Below are 18,334 nucleotides of genomic sequence, written 5' to 3'. Positions count from 1 at the left end.
CTTGGTTACGAAAGAATCGACAGCTGCCGTTTCCTGTGGCAATAAAGTTAAGAGACCTTAAAATAAAAGGGCAGTTTAAGCACAAGACGTTCGCCAGTAATATAGTCTTAAGTAATATAGTCTTTGTACGAATTAAATTTAACAGAAAGGTGAGCTCCCAACCTAGAAAGTTTATCTTCCAAGAGCGAGAAGCAAAGAAATTTTAGAAGCTCAGAAACACGTACTTCGCGAATTTGGTTCCAATTCCTTGAATCTGCAACTTTAATTTTTTAATACCTGCAACTTTCTTTGCACCGGTATAACCACTCTCAATGTGTTTGCAATAATTTTATTAAACTCCTATTACTCAGATATTTCAAAGATGTTCGATATTTTAAAATCTAATTAATCTTGTGAATTACCTATCTTAATTCTATGTGAAAATCTTAATCAAAGACATTTTTTCGAGTGCATCATCGGGCTCTATATTTTTAGACAGATAGATTCTTCGATCTTTCTATTTATAATTCTGGATGGATCGATGGAATCATTATATTCATTAACTGTCCTCTATGAATTTCATCTTTGACCCTTCGCTTGAACCCTAGAATCTTAATCTAGGGTAGGGTCGTAACTTCCGGTATAGCGCTGTTAGGCAGTGAAGGAGGGGGAGAAAGAGAGAGAGAGAGAGAGAGAGATCGGGACAGACAGGAGAACGGAGAGAATGAGAAGGAAGGGTAAAAGGAAAGGGACGGAGGGAAAAGCAATCAATCTTTGAGAGGCAGATGAGTGCGGGAACCTAAAATATAGGGCAACACAAATTTAGTCTGGCTGCCGGTCCACGTCCACGTGTCGACGTGAATGCGCAACCGCCCGGGTTTGTAATCGATATTGCCGACAAGGCACCACGCCCTGCACCTGCGAGATGTGCCGGGATATGCAATGCCACCGAACCGAACCTAGTCGAACCTTGCCCAGGACTCTCTCTTCCTCTCTTCCTTTCTCTCTCTCTCTCTCTCTCTCTCTCTCTCTCTCTCTCTTTCATGAGCCTTTTGCACTACCTTCTCCAGCATGCTTCGAAACTTAGACGATCTCAGGCTCCTTTGAAGCTCTTCGAGTCTTAGATAAACCGATTGTTCAGTCTCGTATGCGACAGCTTGCGTGCCTCGAACCTGGGCAAAATCTTCCTTGGGAATCTCCTATCATTCCTACTTATCTTCCTTTTCATAGATTATCCAAAACTTTAGCCTTTTATAAAAAAAAATTTTTAAAGCTTCAATGCTCTCTTTCTCTCTAAATAACTTAATCATCTTACTCCAGATAACTAGATTATTCAATTCTTCGTGCAACGACATTGGCGGCAATCTAGTCGTATAATCGGGATTCTCACATGTCCTTTTGTATCTCTATTCCGCGCATACTTCTGACTTAGAGGGATTTCAGGATTTCTCTTTTGAAGTCCGGCTTCTCTTTGAGCTCCAGATAAATCGATTGTTCAACTCCGTATGTGGCAACACGATGCTTACCTTGAATCAAGGCTTCCTCGGGGACCCTTTAGCCTTCTCACGCGCTTATCTTCCTCCTCAAGTATTATTCGTAACACTTTTTTCAAAGATTTTTCAAGCGCTTTCGACTATTCAATTCTAGATAACCAGATGAGATACTAAATTATAAAATCCTTCATAATTGGTAACGACTGGATCGAATCTTGCCGAATCTTGCACATGTTCGCATCTGAATTTATGATCATAGATGCATCCGTGTTCCCACGTAAATGATGCCTTCGGACTTAGACGATGTCAGAACCCTTCAAGTTCTAAATAACTTAATTATCCGAGCTCGTCAGGCAATCGAACTTCCTTCATCTTTGACGCTCTTCTCAACCTCAATCTCATCCAATTCGAACTTTGTTACTTCGATTCCAGAGATTTTAATATAAAATATTAAATTAACAAAAAATAAGATGATCGCAAATTGCGCAAGTGACGTTAAACTATTCGGAAACGTTTTTAACGGTAGATATTTTCGTCAACGTGACGAACCTTTCAGTCGCTCAGTCGCGAAGGGCGATGTACCGGTTTCGCTCGAAAAGCCCGAGGCCCGTAGGGCACCGGAGGGTTAAGAAACGCTGTAACAGCACCGCGCGCGCGTCATTGACTTCTCCTGATCTATTCGGGGTCGACTTCGCCCTCGGCTGATTTTTTTGTGCTCTGTTACCGGAAGTAGGCCAGCGCAAACTGTCGTCCCTTCATCCGGCTCCACGTCCGTCTTATGAATTTTGCGGCGGGGAATTCTGCGCGAAGATGAAAAAGTTTCGCCATCCATTCTCGTCCTTGCGCGAAATAAAAGTGCAAATATCGTGCCGCGATATATATTCTTTTTCTATTGTTGCCCGCATGGAACGTTTTACTCAATCCAGATTGCAGGATGTGATGAATCGTGCAATTATTTAAACGGATCCTTTTATGCGGATAAAACAACATGTTCTTATGATAAACAAACGAACGGAAACGCCCGGGACGACACATATCCACAAATAGACGGTAATATCGGATATTTGGCTAATATAAGAAAATTATTCTGTTTGTGTGCCGGGTAGAAAGGTTGGCATTTTCCGTATTAACCTCGCGTAACAGATGAATGAGCAAGATAGGCAAATATACAATTATAATGGGACGAGTAACTGATGCATAATTAATGGATTTATTACGATGTTTCAATATTGGAACATTCAACATGCAATTCGTCGTCACTATAGTCCTTCACTATTGTGATATTTAACATTTAAAACGGAATGCTATTAATTGCAACACAAATAGATCGTCGATTGAATATGTAGAACATTTTATGTATATATGTTTTTTAAACGTCGCAGAATTCCAGGATTGATAATGAAAACTAAGCAAAAATTTGATCGGGAGGGAATTAATACCGTAGTGTTCTTAAACGCTTCATCTGTCTCGAGCACGTTTCAATTTCTTTGAAATTAATAAAATTAATTAAAAACTCGAAATTAAATTGAAGTTTACCGTGAACTAAGTTAAAGAATAGCTTTCGCGTCTGGTGTGCTCTTGAGATCTTGACGTTTTGAATATGAAATATCTAAAATCCCAAACGTCTTAGATCCTTTGATCCTATATTCTTTTGATTCTCGATTCCTTGTTTGAACGTGGTCAGCAAAGAGTTTGCTTTGCTTTGCTCGAGGTTCGCCAAAGTTCGCTGAAGTTCATCTCGTCTAAAACTCTCAGGTGAACCACTAAAATACCTGAACACGTACCACGGTTGGTTAATTGTTAATCCTTTTACCGCCACCAGTATTTCTTTAAAGCATTATCCTTGGCTGATTATTATGGAAAGTAGTTTGAGGCTGTTTATATCCGTTTAATTTACTTACACTTCGTATTTGCTTCATTCGCTTGTTTTTACTTTTAAATACATTGTCGTCATATATATATGTATATATTCAATAAAATTTCGACAATTTATTAAATCGCACATTTTGTTGTGTGTTTTAGAAGCAGACTACACCTTAGATGATTCCTTTTGGAAGGAAGAGGAAACTCCCGCTGGTGAGTAAATATATACATATATTATGACGGACAAATTTATTAAGTTTAAGTGATACTAATCACCGTATCTATAATAGCGAGATAGTTTTAAATACAATCAGCAAATACACGAAGATATTAAAGTTCAATAAACGAAGCTTCATGAGTTATTATTTCAGAAATTAGTCAATTTAATCTAAAGTTTCCCGCAAGATTAATCTTGATTTGATAAAACAATTAAATTTTATTTTCGTCATTATTTAGAGCATTTGCGCAACAAATCGCAACTGGGTTAAGGTAATTAAAATTCCGCTAATCTTGCGCAATAGGAAAAAATTTGCAAAAGATTTGCTGTCGCAATCTTTGCACAATTACGACGGCTATAGGATAAAGGCTTTGCGTAAACAAACTACCGTAAAATGGAAGGACCGCAATGCAGCACTTTCGTTAGAAACTTGATCCTCGAGGATACGACAAATCCTCGAGAGCGGTTTATTGTTAAGTCAACATCGCTGATTGGTCGGAAACGCGAAACTTAAATTGGATTACATTTTAGACGGGGACAATGCACCAGGACAGAGCTCGACGGCGCGAATCCCGGCCTAGATATTACGACGATTGTGTAATGGAAAATCTGTCTTAAGAGAGAGAGAGACAGAGAGAGCAAAAGAGAGAAAAGAAAAATTTCAAGTTATTCCAGTTCGCATTTATTTTAATCTGGTTATAAAAGCTGAGAAAATTCTACATAATGTATTTCAGTAACGTTGAATGCAGGATTCATGGAATTAGGGGGCTTAATTAGGGATTAGGATGTAAAGCGGCGTTGAGCGTACACGAGTAAACAGCAATAGCTGCTGCAACATTACATGAAATTTAATTTAATTTGATATACCACTTGAATATATATAGATATATATTATTTATACAGAAATTCAATTTGCAATTTAATTAATCCCGGATTGAAAGTGTTGGGAAACATATTACGTCGCGTGCCTTGGTAACAAAGAATCTAGGATTCAGAGAATTAAAGAGTTTAATTAAAAATTAAAGTTTGTTGAAGTACTGTCTTGCACAATAATGTGAAGTTCAATAATTAAAAAAGAAAATGATTATCTTAGTATCCGAGCTTGAGAAATTCCGAGGTCTAGGAGGGACGTCGGAATTTTCTGACGCAAAATCGAAGACACCGTTAAGTTGTCACGCTACTGCAGAACGCGTGTAACTGCAACGTGGCAACATAATGACGTCGGCCGCGAATTAATCGCAATTTACGTGACATTTCTGCGGCGACGGCAACAATTGGCGGGCGGTGAGGGAGAGACGGAGGATGACGGGCGGGATGAAAAGAGTAAATTAATCGGCGAGTAATCTCGGCGTGTTTGGGGCGACGCTTGAGGAGCGGAAGATGGAAATTGAATTCGCGACTCGCGCGCGCCCGTAAACTTCTCGAAATAAGGAACGATTCGCGAAACGCGGGGAGTAGTCGGCATTAGCCCAGAGGAGAGAGAGAACTTCGATCGATATCTATCGCCGATCTGGGTAATGGCAATTTTCCAACACGCAAGGTGTACTGTCACTTCTCAACTATAAATTCTAAGGGGCAATGTCAATGTAGAATATAAATTGCCCGCGAGAAAGTCGGTAGACCGGAGAAACGGGGAAGAATTTTAAATTGAAATTAAGTACAACAGATTATGCTAATCTAAAAATGTAATGACATTTAATAAATATTAAATACAGATTATTTTATAATGCTACGAGAAATATGTATATACACACATCGTCAATTTCATGTATGTGAGACTTTGAGAGCCGAGACAGGAAACGTCACTCTTTTATGTAGGAAATCGAGGCCGAATCAATCGAGATTGAGAGGGCTAATACGTGGGTACAAAAGAAATGGGGACAATAAAATCTACTTTATACTACTTTATTACTGCCGTTATTATTGAATCGTACGGACTAAAATCTCGATGCCGGCGGTTGAGAGGGCAGGTTAATGGCAATAGCGTGAAATTTCGTCGGTGCGGCGCAATGAATCGCCCCAAAGTCCATTCGAGATGAAATTAGAGATCGTAGGGGGATGGCTGAAAGAGAGTGGGGAACCGAGGGGGTGAAATTAGGGCGTTCGATTGAACGTGGAAATTGATTTCAGGTGAGGTCGAACGACTACTACACGAATATCGACAAAACCAAGAGCTAATACGAAATATCGGTGGTCATTACTATCAGATCATCTATCCGGTACAGCTACGGCATCACGAGAAAATGGGGATATCCACGAGAGAAGTCGGCGTACCAAAGGTAAAATTTTGCAGTCTGCATATTGTTTTCACCAGTAATCTTTCACCACGTGAATACTTTTGCTAAACTAAATAAAATCGATAAAAATTCAGATATAGACAACTAAAAATAGAAAGAGAAATTATAGAAAAATAAAAACAATCAAAGAATTTTATTATTTAATTTAGTATTAATATATTAAATTCTTCAATATATTTTCAATTTACTTAGATTATTTTTTTAAATATTATAGTTGATATATGGCTAATATATTACATGTGTTCTTATTGCAATTTAGTTTCCTCAAAGAGGTTACGGGGATGGAGGATATCAGAATCCTAGAGGCAGAATGAGAGTAAGTTTTGTAGTACAGAAATAGATTTCAAGATAATTGTTAATAACGATAATAATTTTGAAGTAAATAATCCTTAAAAGAATTATAACGATAAAAATTAATCGCAAAATTTATATTTTCAGACAGGGAGACATTTTCATCGGACGTCTCTTCTGATCAAGGCCTTTAATCACAAATTTCGTTTAGACTTAGAATTAAATACGTAAGTATCTTTATACAAAAATATATACTGATTTAAATATATCTTAAAATATTTCTTAACGTAGTGAAAATTTTAAGCATAAAAGACGCGAAAAGACAGCACAAAATAAGATCTAATTAAGAAAATATCATCCATCAAAAAGATTGATATATGTGCCCTTCATCATTATGTTGCAGGCAACTTTTAGCTCCAAATCTTATACAGAAAGACTTTTTAGCCGGCAATGCGGAACAAATGTCTAAGCAGGTAAAATATTGTCGAGCGAAAACGCAATTTCACGTGCGACAATCTAATAATACTCAAGTATTTATACGTGACGCAAACCGACGGCTGTTCCTAAAGATATAATTGTTTTTGCATAGCCGATTACTTCGCTCCGCGGTTTGTTAAAACCAGTTTAGTTGGGTTCAAATTGCTTTTAATATGAGCTGTCTCATTACGATCTCTTACCTGATGCTAAAGGGCAAGAGAAATAAAAAAAAAGGAGCGGCTCTTCGGATATCGGGTAATGGCAGAGCTATTTTAGTTACCGTAAAAGGAAAAAATGTCAATAATAAATATGTGCAAGCGCATATTCACTGTCACTTCACTTACCGTGGCAATGAAAGCAGTATTGTGAATAGCAAAGTCTAAAAACACGCTCACGTGAAACTTAAGCATTAAGAGCTAGGGAGAGGGCTCAAGTTTAGCGATAAAACTCATAATGGCGTTATTACCTCTCTTGCAGGAAATAGAACATTGTTATTATCACGGCACTGTGAGAGATTATCCGGGAGCTAGCGCTGCTTTTCACACGTGTAACGGTGTCAGCGGTGTCATTCATTTAGGCAACGAGACCTTCGTCATTCATCCATTCTACGGCGGTGATTTATCGGTCAGTTAAATTGCTTTTCGTTAAATATTATTATTATTATTATTATTATTATTATTAAGGATAAGGCAAAATAATAATCGCGTACGCACAGTTAAAAAATATTGAAACAATTATGAATAAATTACTATGGAGAATGGAGAAGTTCCATTCTCTTTGTGCTAATCCACGCGCATAATTCGCGTGCCGTCTTGAAGTAACAGTCGGCTGACGCTGCTAAATTCGAATCAAAGGCGCTGCGAATTCGAGTTGGTTAATTTGACTTGATTTTATTACTAGATAGACATAACTTTGCGGAAGTTTAGGTCGCGCTATAATTAAATGGAATGTCGAGTGTCGGGGAGCGGGTATATGGCCGCGAGGCGGCTGGCGGTAGCATAAACTATATATGCAGGCCTCTCTTTTAGCAGAAACATCCTCACATTATATTTGAAGCTCGAACAAAAGTTAACAAAGGCTGCGCTAACTCGGGAAATCTTGAGTGGCGTGTAAAGAACCGCCGGCAGAAGCACATCTTCGGGCTATCAGAGACCACTTCCGATCGATACAAAAGAGACGTCCGTGAAGCAACCAAATACATCGAAACTGCCATCATTATCGATAAGGCCATGGTACGTTAATTATACCCCTTCAAGCGTAAGTTAATTAAAGTGACATAATTAGGTGACAGATAAAACCAGAAAACGTACCAATAAAATAATATTCAATTTAAATAAATTTTCGGAGAACAGACAATGAATTATCACGCGATTTATTTAATTTCTGAATCAGTGCTTGTAACGGTAGAAAATTATAAAATAAATGTATATTTTTAGATTTTAAGCGCAAAATACACTTTAACATTTGCAATATTAATTATCCATTAACGTTATTTTATGTATATATTCTATATATAATATTTTCTTCAAATTCATGGTACTTTTGTCTCTGTGTACAGTTTGACAAAAGAAACGGTAGTACCAGAGCTGAGGTTGTTCACGATGCCATCCAAGTTGCTAATATCGCAGATTTGGTAAGCCCGATTATGTGATAACGCTCACGTAAATTTATTTTCCGGTAGGGTATGCACTCAATTAAATTTTCTCCGCAGTATTTCCGTACATTAAACACTAGAGTCTCCGTCGTATACATCGAAAGTTGGAAGGGCAGCAACCAAGCGCAAATCGATAACGGCATCGACATCGATCAAGCCTTGTTAAGCTTTAACGATTATACGATGCGGAGAATGTATCAAGTTGCTCAGGACACCACCCAATTGCTCACGTGAGTTTATTGCTCTTCCTCCGGTTTTTAACCCTTCCCTTAATTGTTTTAATGTCAAACACTGAAATATCTTATTTATGTACTTTCGTCTGGGCTTATAATACAATTAATTTTCTGAATAAATTGAGGGCACAAAGATTCTCAGAAACTAAAGAAACAATTGACGTTTTTTTTATATTCTCGGTAGGGGTGAGACTTTCTCAGGTGGAGAATCAGGGGTGGCTGTACCCGAGACCGTGTGCAGCCAAAGATCCGTAGGAATCAGCGTCGATCTAAACACTTACGAGCCTCATCTTTTAGCTGGTACCATGGCACACATGATCGGCCACAATATCGGCATGAGTCACGACGATGGAAGTGAGTATTATACGAACTTTTTTAAATCTTATTTTCGATGCGTCAGTCGATTTGGCGAACAGAAGAGAGAGTAGTTTCCGGTTTTACAGCAGCGGTTAATTTTTTATTAACAATTTCAGGGAACGACTGCAATTGCCGCGATTGGCACGGATGCATCATGGCTCAATCTATCGTCGGCCTGGAAAACGTTCAGCCGTACAAGTTTTCGGAGTGTAGTAAAACCGACTATATAGAAGCTTTAAAGAGCGGCCACGGCATCTGCCTTTTTAACAAACCAAACGAGGTGAGTTCGAGAGCTTACGCACGTATAGCTATATAGACGGATGACGCTTTGATCGATCGAATTAAATTGGAGATCGAACGAACCGTAGAGCAAATTCGATTAACGTTCCCGTAATCGATTTGGGATCTGCTTTGGGTTTATAGTTGGAAATTAGGAGATCATGCGGAAACAGGGTAATCGACGACGGGGAACAATGCGACTGCGGATCGATCGAGGAATGCAAGGAGTTCGATCCTTGTTGCGATGCCATCACCTGCAAGCTGACGACGGAGGCCGAATGCGCGACCGGTCCTTGTTGCAGCGATTGCAAGGTGAGATAAGAGAAGATCCTCGTCCTTTAGCAAGCAATCCCTTGGAAGTAATGCGATATGGCGAACCATATCCTATGCATAATGTTAAAATTAATATTTATATGTTAAAATTAATACTTTATTATAATTCATTTTTAAAGATTTCCCAAATACGAGAGAAAAAATATTAAATTATTTATAAAATGTAAATTATTAAATATATAATAACAGCATGAAAAATAGTGAAAATGCATTTGTGAAAGAGCAGATAATTCCATTTCCGCTGTATCATTTTTCCTTGCTTATTTTTCGCATCCGTGATTTTAACGTAATCCTTTTCAACGTAAATCCTAAACCTTATCAATATATAAAACTTCAGCTCCGTGCTCGCGGTGTCGTTTGCCGCGAATCGACGAACGAGTGCGATTTACCGGAGGTGTGCACCGGTGACAGCGGCCAGTGCCCGCCGGATGTTTATAAGAAGAACGGCAATCCGTGCTCGAATAACGCTGGGCACTGCTTCAACGGAGTCTGCCCGGCTCTGGATCTACAGTGCGAGCAAGTGTGGGGATACGGTGGACTCGCCGCCGATCAAAAATGTTTCGAGCAATTTAACTCTAAGGGATCTATCAACGGTCATTGCGGCACTGATTCCAGCGGTCACCTTATCAAATGTGAAGCTGAGTGAGTAATAGCTTTTGCTGTATGACGAGAAAATAGAAATATAAAAGACGTAAGAAAAAAAGAAAGAAATACAAAAAAGTTAATTTGAAAAAGTGAAAAAGATTAATATTGATATACACTTCTAAGTTTTTATTTTAATTTTATAATGAAATATGTGAGAAGTACTTAATTTAATTTTCAATCATATATTTAGGTATAATAATCAACTTAGTGATTAAATGAGAAAATGCTTTCTTTCAGAAACGTTCTTTGTGGCTCCCTTCAATGCCAACAAGGAAGCAAGCAACCGATAATCGATGGAATGAAGGATTTACATACTAGAACTATAATTTCCATAAAAAATCAGGAATATGAATGCAAGTAAGTATGCTATGTAATAAAGTCGAAGTTGTTACTTTTTAAAAATATTTCAAATACTTCACGTTTTGATATCTACATATACATGGTAATATTAAAATCAATTATTCTGATTTGCAAGAGCTACGAATGGAAGAGTGGAAGGAACCGATATACCTGGAATGGGATTAGTTCGTGATGGCACATCTTGCGGTGATAATTTGGTAATTAGTACAATGCCATATTTAACTCTCACGAAAATTATTATACGCCTATTAGCTTTATTTATCTTCAAATAATGTTAACCTAATTTCTGTGATATTAAATTATCAACCATGCATTCTAGATTTGCGTAAATCAAACTTGCACAAGTTTGTTTCCATACATCGATCAAGAAAAGTGTCCCAGCAATCACGACGACAAAGAATGCTCGGGAAATGGCGTAAGTATATTTCATTAAAAATCTAAAGCAATGTTGCTTCAGTTTTAAACAACAAGTAATTACAAATATGATATTTTGAAACAAATTTTATAATTTTTATTCTTATTTTAATGACAAAACACTGTGGCAATCAGCTGTAGATTTAAATTTATTGCATCCGGCTTCTAATTTTAGAAAAATAAGAAAATTACAGCTGTGCATGCGTTAATAAAAACGATAATAATAAATAATAATTCTGAAATTACGAAGATATGTTTGAATTACATATCTGAAAAGTTCGATCTTAAAATATTATTATAATATTCGACTAAAATTAGAACGATGTCAAAAAATAAGATTTTTTAATTCAGTAGTATAAAATAAAAATTACATTCTTGGTACATCTTTGATGCAACATACGCAACATAGAGCATTTACGTTAATAATTTATGTTAAATCTCGAAAATTTCTAATATTTTTTAAATTATTTATAATATTATATAAAATTACTATTTCTCGCAGGTGTGTACGAACGTTAATAAGTGTTACTGCTTCCCCGGTTGGAGCGGACCGGACTGTTCCATTGAGCAATCTATCCCGACGTTATCGCCGACAACACCCACACCTGAAGTAGTACATAAATCTGATTCTAAACTGGAAAAGAAAGAGACCCCCTACGGTAAGCCGCGGCTTCTCACATATAAATCTCTCTCATAATTGTTATTTAATTTAAAGGATAAAAGCGGGAAATTGATGCGCCATTGTTCTTGCAGATCTTTTTTTTAACGTTATTATAATTGACCCTCTAGCAGGCGTACAGATCAACACAGCATCTACTTCTTTACAACTTTTATCTATTATCCAAATTCAATTATTACGCATACATGCTTAATGCACACATGCTTTCTGGAGGGTTTGCTGTGTGAAAAAAAAATTATTCATGCTGTTATACAATCATTATTATTCTTATATCGATGACTCACTTCAAAAAGACAGTAAATCAATAAATATTTAAACTAAAATTTGTATGCATAATTTAGAATATTTTGAATGCAAGAAATTTTTACATTGTAATTCTTTAAATATGATCAAAATACGCTTTCTATGCAAAAATTTAAATAAAAATTTTAACATCGCCATTTTACGAATTAATTAAAAATGTTATAAATATTTAAAATGCATTTTGCATAAAATTAGAAATATTATTACTGCTGCTTTTTGAACTAAGTTCTCGATACAATTATATAACGCGTTATTTAATAATTATTATTTATAACATTATTAAAATACAAGAAAATAAGTAGGAGCGGCAGGGGCAACACCAATAATCCCATTAATTATATCGTAGAATTTAAGCGTTATAAAAATATACTCGAGTAGCCGTAATATTTGTTTTCGTATTTTACCATTATTAATCATCAAGTTATTTGACGATTATTAATTGTCATTCAGTATAGCAGACTTCCGTTAAATTGTTAGCCTTGATCAAAACTTAATTCAATAATAATACAAGCATATAATTCAATAAAAAAATAACAATTATTACAAAATTGTAATTATCACCATTTTCCCGATATCATATTTAATTTATTCTAATTTTTAAATAAAAGACTGTGAAATTTTTATCTGAAAGAGTGCATTTAGTATAACAGTAATTACTATACAAATAAAATTACAATTTTGAAATAATATACTCCAGATAAATATTTGTTAATTTAATCGGAAATAAATAAAATAAAATGTATTTAAAAACCCATGTAGAGAATATACTGATTGAAGCTACGATCTTTCTAAATCGAAAATTCGATCAGCGATAAGTTTTTTTTCATTCGAAAAACGGTTTAGGCTGGAAATAATATCGTTTCCGATAAAGGAAGTCTACTGTACTTTCAATTCTAGCAATATGGGTCCAGTCAATCGTCCCAATCAACTTTAGGCTCGCGATAAGGTAGAGTTAGGATTTTTTGGGGTCATACTATCAGCTGTGCACATAAAATCCGGATGCGTATGCGAACTCATATATTGTGCGATAATCAAGCTCGATTTCGTTTTAAGAGAAGCGAAAGTGACAAAGAAGGATCCTCTTATATATCCTGTAATATCCTTTTAATATTATATTTTCTCGGTCCTCTCAAATGCGACATCCCCGCTTTTATCCCTTAAGCGATAAAACACTCTTAGGTCATTTTATTGTTAAAAAAAATAGGAATATTATTTTGATTTTTTTTTACATTTTTAGATGGATTTGTTAAATTCTGAAATTCAGACATTCAGATTCTCTTGTTTTTTTTTTAATCCCTAGCTCTCTGTATTTCCCTTTCTTAGATTAAGAATTATTAATAGCGATGTACATATTAAAAGCAATATATATATAAAAGACAGTCGTCTCCTAATAATCATAGAACTTTCTAAGCTTTTGAGGTAATGAATCTTCAAGGTTGTCAATTTTTCAGTGAGCATAAATAATCTTAGATCATGGAAAATCTTAGAATCCTTGGAGTTACAAAGTTCTACGATTAAAGTGACGATGTAATTTGCATATTAGGCTGCCACTACTACGCGACTGCTACACATTCACGTACACAACAAAACAAGACACCGTCACACACGTGCGCGCCGCACGCGGCGGGATACAAAATGCCTTGATCATTTCAGGAGGCACCAACAACAATCTCTCTACGGGATTGATGGTAGTGATCCTGGTGGGTGTGGTGACGGGCGTCTTCATTTCTTTTGCACTAATGGCTGTTTGCTACAGGTACAGTAACAGCGAGAACAGATCGCCCGCGATCAAGGCCTGTCGTCTTCGTCTTCGTCGTAATTCGTGGCTAGCTGGATGATGATGATAATGATGATGATAATGATGATGATGATGAGGAGGCATCGCACGCGGCCGTCATAATATCGATCACTCTTAGCCTATTCTACTCGATGTTCACCTATTACACGTATAAACGCGAGAGTTGCAGAAAACAAAACTCGCTGCGTTCAGCTCACGACGACGCGATAGCGAAGAGAGTTATTTATACGTTGATGTCTCTTATTTATCTTCGGCCTTTCACTTGCTCTTCTTTTTTGGCACTTCCGAATGAGTTGCAGAAAATCACTTATATAAGCAATCTCTCCCCTTGGATCCTGTTATGCGCTTCGTAGTTTAGATTGCTTGCGTCCTTAGACTCTTCATGCTTTAGCTTTCGGTTCGCTGAGATTCTAGTTACCACCGGCATCCTAGATTCCTTGCTAAGGAGTTCCTCAGAAGAGCAAGGTGTCCTACATATTACGAATTCGAGATTGTTTAGTTCCTATTACACTATACTCCTGTGCTTCATGAAGCTTCCTGTGCTTCTAAGTTACTTTGGATCTCTTAAATAATTTAGATAACATACAGCTAATTTCTAATTCTAAATAGAATTGTTTAATATTTTAGTATTTATTATTAATTAATGTATTTATTATCAATTAAAGTAGCTCTCTGAATTCTCAATCTTTAAGAATTCCACTATTTACAGCTGTATTTATCAATATGAATTTTGAATATGAAAATTGAATGCAGCTGGTTTTGCGTCTGAATCGCTCGCATACATGACAACATAAATATATATGTATACACCTTTTTTTTATATATATTATATATTTATATATATAAATAATATTGTCACTATGTGGTGTGTGCTATGGATGTGCTCATGGCATAGTGATTTATGATCGTGACTATGTTGTTCAAGCGAAAATCTCTTAGTAATTATCGCGTTTCGAGGGATGACAATGATAGCTTCGTAAATGTGGCTACGGGTTAAAAAATCGGTGAGAAAACATAATTTTTAAACAATTAGACAAAAACTTAAAATAAATATAAATTTTTCATAAAATTTAAAATATTAATATTTTATCTCTTTTTAAACTTACTGATAAATTTACATTTTCTTCAGATTATTACATATTTATATATCAAAACGAAAATAACAAATTCTGTCAAGTAATGGTAACATACTTAAGAATTTCTGGTCGTCCCTCAAAAAGCGACGTCAAAAAAACTATACAATGTGCCAGCTGCTTGTATGCCCTATGAAAGCATGAAAGAAGCTGATTAGCGAAGAACTTGGACATCATCAATTATTAATAACTGTATGCAACTTGGCGAAAGCTTGCAAGTTAGAATAATCGATTTTTTTTTCAAATCAACGAAACAGATTCTTTGTGCAAAACCGACGAGTTAAGTAATGCGATTAACCCTTTCGGCAATTGTTCGCAAGATACATTTTATAATTCCCTATTATATATTTAATTTACTTATAGATATCTGTTATTATATATATAATTAAAGAAATATATTTAGAACTGAAAGGGTTAACAGAACTGCCTTTTTCCAGAGAGAACACGAGGGCAGGGTAACTAGGATTACGCGATCCCTAGATTTTGAAATCCGCGGATCTAGCCGTCTTTGGATCTTTGTATCCTTGGGTACTGAGATCTGCAGATTTCTGTGTCCCTAGATGTTGAACTCTATAGCTTCTTGAAATCTTGACAGATTCATGAATCTGTACAGATTACTCATAGGATCTTTAAAGGCTGAGTTAGGCTGATTTAGATCTTTGACAACTAAGATACATAGATTTTCAAATTTTTCTAAGAAAATTCTGAAAATCTATCGAGCATACTGTTGCCCTAATTATGAAACTTTGTAACGTCAAATTCTTGCAGACTTTTATTTTTTATTGCTGAAACACGCGAAACCTGACGCGTCTATATTTTTTTGGTCACGAAGTTTAATAATTTGGCAATGCTACACAGAATGCTTATTCTGAGATGCAACTCGAATTTTACTCTCTATTTGTTATAACAATGAGTATCCCGCAAAATATAATTCAGTTAATATGTATTAAAATGAATCGCACTTAATCTTATTGTATTCATAATTTTAATAATAATATAAGTAAAATTTCGATTGCATTACTTTAAGAATAAACATTCTGTATCACATAGATCGTAATTGTCTACGTATATAATAATACATATATGAATGTATGTCTCTCTTCACGTGCTGATATTGGCTTCTCTGTTTCTTGTCTGTTTCTGTCTGCCATCTCTGTCTGTCTGCATGCTGTGGGACGCTCGGATACGAAAATACCGAATCGAACCACCCTCCTGCACTGCGTAAACTGCGATGGTGTAAATCCTCGTTTCGTAAAACAAAAAAAATCGATAAACGAACAAATAATAATCCATTCATGGCGTAAATGATGGCCCGCCACATCTGACGGTGACAATGATGATGATGACGATGATGATGATGATGATGATGATGATGATGATGATGATGATGATGATGATGATAATGATGATGATGATGAATGCTAATGATGATGACGGTGATGACGACGAATTACATACATACAATACGCATACAGAGAACTACCACGGCTCTAACACTGTATTTTTAGTTGGTATGCTCATGTCGGTGGTAGGGGGTGTTTTCGTAGTATTTGCTCTGATGGCTCTCTGCTACAGGTCAGTCGTAGTACATAAAAACTTCTCCCTCTGTCTCAGGTTAGTGTGCAGAAACATACAAGTAGAACTTTTCTCTTTATGTCCTACTTCTCTCTTTTTTATTTTTCTCTCTTTTTCTCTTTCCATCTTTCTTATTTTTCTTCTCTCTATCTCTTTCTCTCTTTCTGTCTCCACTTCTGTACATGCTGCAAGGTATGGAAGGAGTGTATGCGAGTGGCACGCTGTTCTTTGGCAAATTTGTAATGCAGCTTCTTTTCTCAGCAAATAATTTCATTGCTTAATGTTCATAGCTTCCGTATTTATAGCAGTGAGCATTAATAAAATCTTAAAATCTCAATTATTCGTGTAATTTAATTACATGATATGTAATTTCATCTTTATTTCATAATCGATTAATAATTTAGTTAATATATTTAACATCATATATTTCGCACTTACTTTCTCTCTCTCTCTCTCTCTCTCTCTCTCTCTCTCTTCCTCTTTCTCTTGATAAAGCTCAATATTTTTCAATTAACATAATTTTTATATTCTTTAAATCATTACTTACGTTTTAAACTATAATTCTTAGTTCTTAAAATAACTTAATATATTTTAGAAATTAAATTTAAAAAATCGTTTTTATCTTAACGTTTTTGTCTGAATTAGTAAATTTTATTTTGCAATAATTAATTAAAGGACTGTCGCAAATAAAAGTTTTGATTAAACCGCTTGTTAAGAAGTCTAATTATAAATTGGTCGAAGAATAAAACTTTGCTACTATCATACGCTCTTTCCGCTACCCTCTTTATGCATTTATACATATGTACATGCATATATTCATGCCATTAGACTTGATACCTTTTTGTATCTCTTTTATACTTTTATACTTTTATACTCTTTTACACTCTTTAATATTTTTTCCATCATGATTTTCATTCTCTTTCCTAATGATAAGAAGAATTGTATATGCAAAATATTACGAACTTTGCCCCTGAGCACAATAATTAGTACTGAAATATTTATATCAACAATTATATCAACATCATCTAAAATATTTAAATATTTTCTATTTAATTGCACATTTTAATATTAAGATTTCTTTTTGTTTGACAAGAAAAAAATTGTTACAATACTCAAAAAAGTGAAATATTATCCTTTTATAAAATTCAATGTTTATTATTAAGCTTAACTTATTGTCTTATTCGTTTAACCCAAAGCAGCATATAGTATCTTTCTTTCTGAGAAAGATTACAATAGTTTTAATTTTGGAATAATAATTGTAAAAACAATTTATGTAATTATCAAAACGCGGCGTCATGAATAAAAGCGATAATATTATCTTGGTAAATATTTTCAAAAGTTTCTTCGCTGCTATATTTTAATGCTGTTTAGAGTTAAACTTGTCTTTTTGTCTTTTACTAATTAGTTAATGGGTACTGCAGCGGAGGGTGATCCCTGTAAGGGTAGCTGCAAACGTACCAATTGACTGGTTATTAACTGTTTTGCTTCGGAATTTTGCATGTCAAGAGGATCCGTTGACTTCCATAAGAATGTAGATCGACCGTTGAGCAAATGCAAATTTTGCTTATAATGCTTATGTTATTTGTAAACATTTTTTGATCACAGAATTATGTACGTAGACTCTGATGAACCTCATCCGCCAGTTTAAGAGGGATTATCGACCACCTGTTCCATGATTATTGACCATATGTTCATTTGCACCGGTGGACTCGTATGTCAAGATAAATAAATAAGAACAATCATCGCAGAATATTGAATTAAACATTGCTGAATATTAATAATTATGAGCTACATATATTGTATTAGACATCAATGACGATAATGTTTAAGATTTGATTAATATTGTTGATAGTATTAGAAGATTGTTATTTATTTTAATATTTAATTTAAAATAAATTATACATATATATAATAAAAATTTAATATGAAATTTTCTTACACAAATATCAAAAGA

General features: G+C 35.2%; 2 protein-coding genes across 6 annotated transcripts in view; one reads left to right on the top strand and one right to left on the bottom strand.

Moving 5' to 3' along the window:
* The window catches only part of LOC105455657 (zinc metalloproteinase-disintegrin-like brevilysin H2a), a 30,725-nt gene extending 12,460 nt beyond the window's left edge, over positions 1-18,265 (top strand). The window contains exons 2-20 of one of the 5 annotated variants that reach the window (XM_011699144.1): positions 3,495-3,548; positions 5,683-5,831; positions 6,109-6,165; positions 6,288-6,367; positions 6,544-6,613; positions 7,095-7,241; positions 7,646-7,849; positions 8,176-8,250; positions 8,329-8,501; positions 8,689-8,858; positions 8,978-9,141; positions 9,285-9,452; positions 9,811-10,115; positions 10,356-10,475; positions 10,594-10,675; positions 10,798-10,893; positions 11,395-11,551; positions 16,281-16,419; positions 18,000-18,265. In XM_011699144.1, coding sequence (XP_011697446.1) covers positions 3,495-3,548; positions 5,683-5,831; positions 6,109-6,165; positions 6,288-6,367; positions 6,544-6,613; positions 7,095-7,241; positions 7,646-7,849; positions 8,176-8,250; positions 8,329-8,501; positions 8,689-8,858; positions 8,978-9,141; positions 9,285-9,452; positions 9,811-10,115; positions 10,356-10,475; positions 10,594-10,675; positions 10,798-10,893; positions 11,395-11,551; positions 16,281-16,419; positions 18,000-18,006 — 2,417 coding nt within the window. In that variant the 3' untranslated portion in view covers positions 18,007-18,265. Of the gene's footprint in view, positions 1-3,494; positions 3,549-5,682; positions 5,832-6,108; positions 6,166-6,287; positions 6,368-6,543; positions 6,614-7,094; positions 7,242-7,645; positions 7,850-8,175; positions 8,251-8,328; positions 8,502-8,688; positions 8,859-8,977; positions 9,142-9,284; positions 9,453-9,810; positions 10,116-10,355; positions 10,476-10,593; positions 10,676-10,797; positions 10,894-11,394; positions 11,552-13,630; positions 14,464-16,280; positions 16,846-17,985 lie in introns of those variants that run through there. The other 4 variants (XM_011699143.1, XM_011699142.1, XM_011699141.1 and 1 more) reach the window with 4 other exon arrangements.
* LOC105455660 (centrosomal protein of 131 kDa-like) overlaps positions 1-18,334 on the bottom strand; it is a 77,177-nt gene that overhangs the window by 40,505 nt on the left and 18,338 nt on the right.

This window comes from Wasmannia auropunctata, unplaced genomic scaffold (genome assembly GCF_000956235.1).
Source record: "Wasmannia auropunctata unplaced genomic scaffold, wasmannia.A_1.0 LD335888.1, whole genome shotgun sequence".
NCBI classification, from domain to species: Eukaryota; Metazoa; Arthropoda; class Insecta; order Hymenoptera; family Formicidae; genus Wasmannia; species Wasmannia auropunctata.
This window is presented reverse-complemented; position numbering and strand designations above follow the sequence as displayed.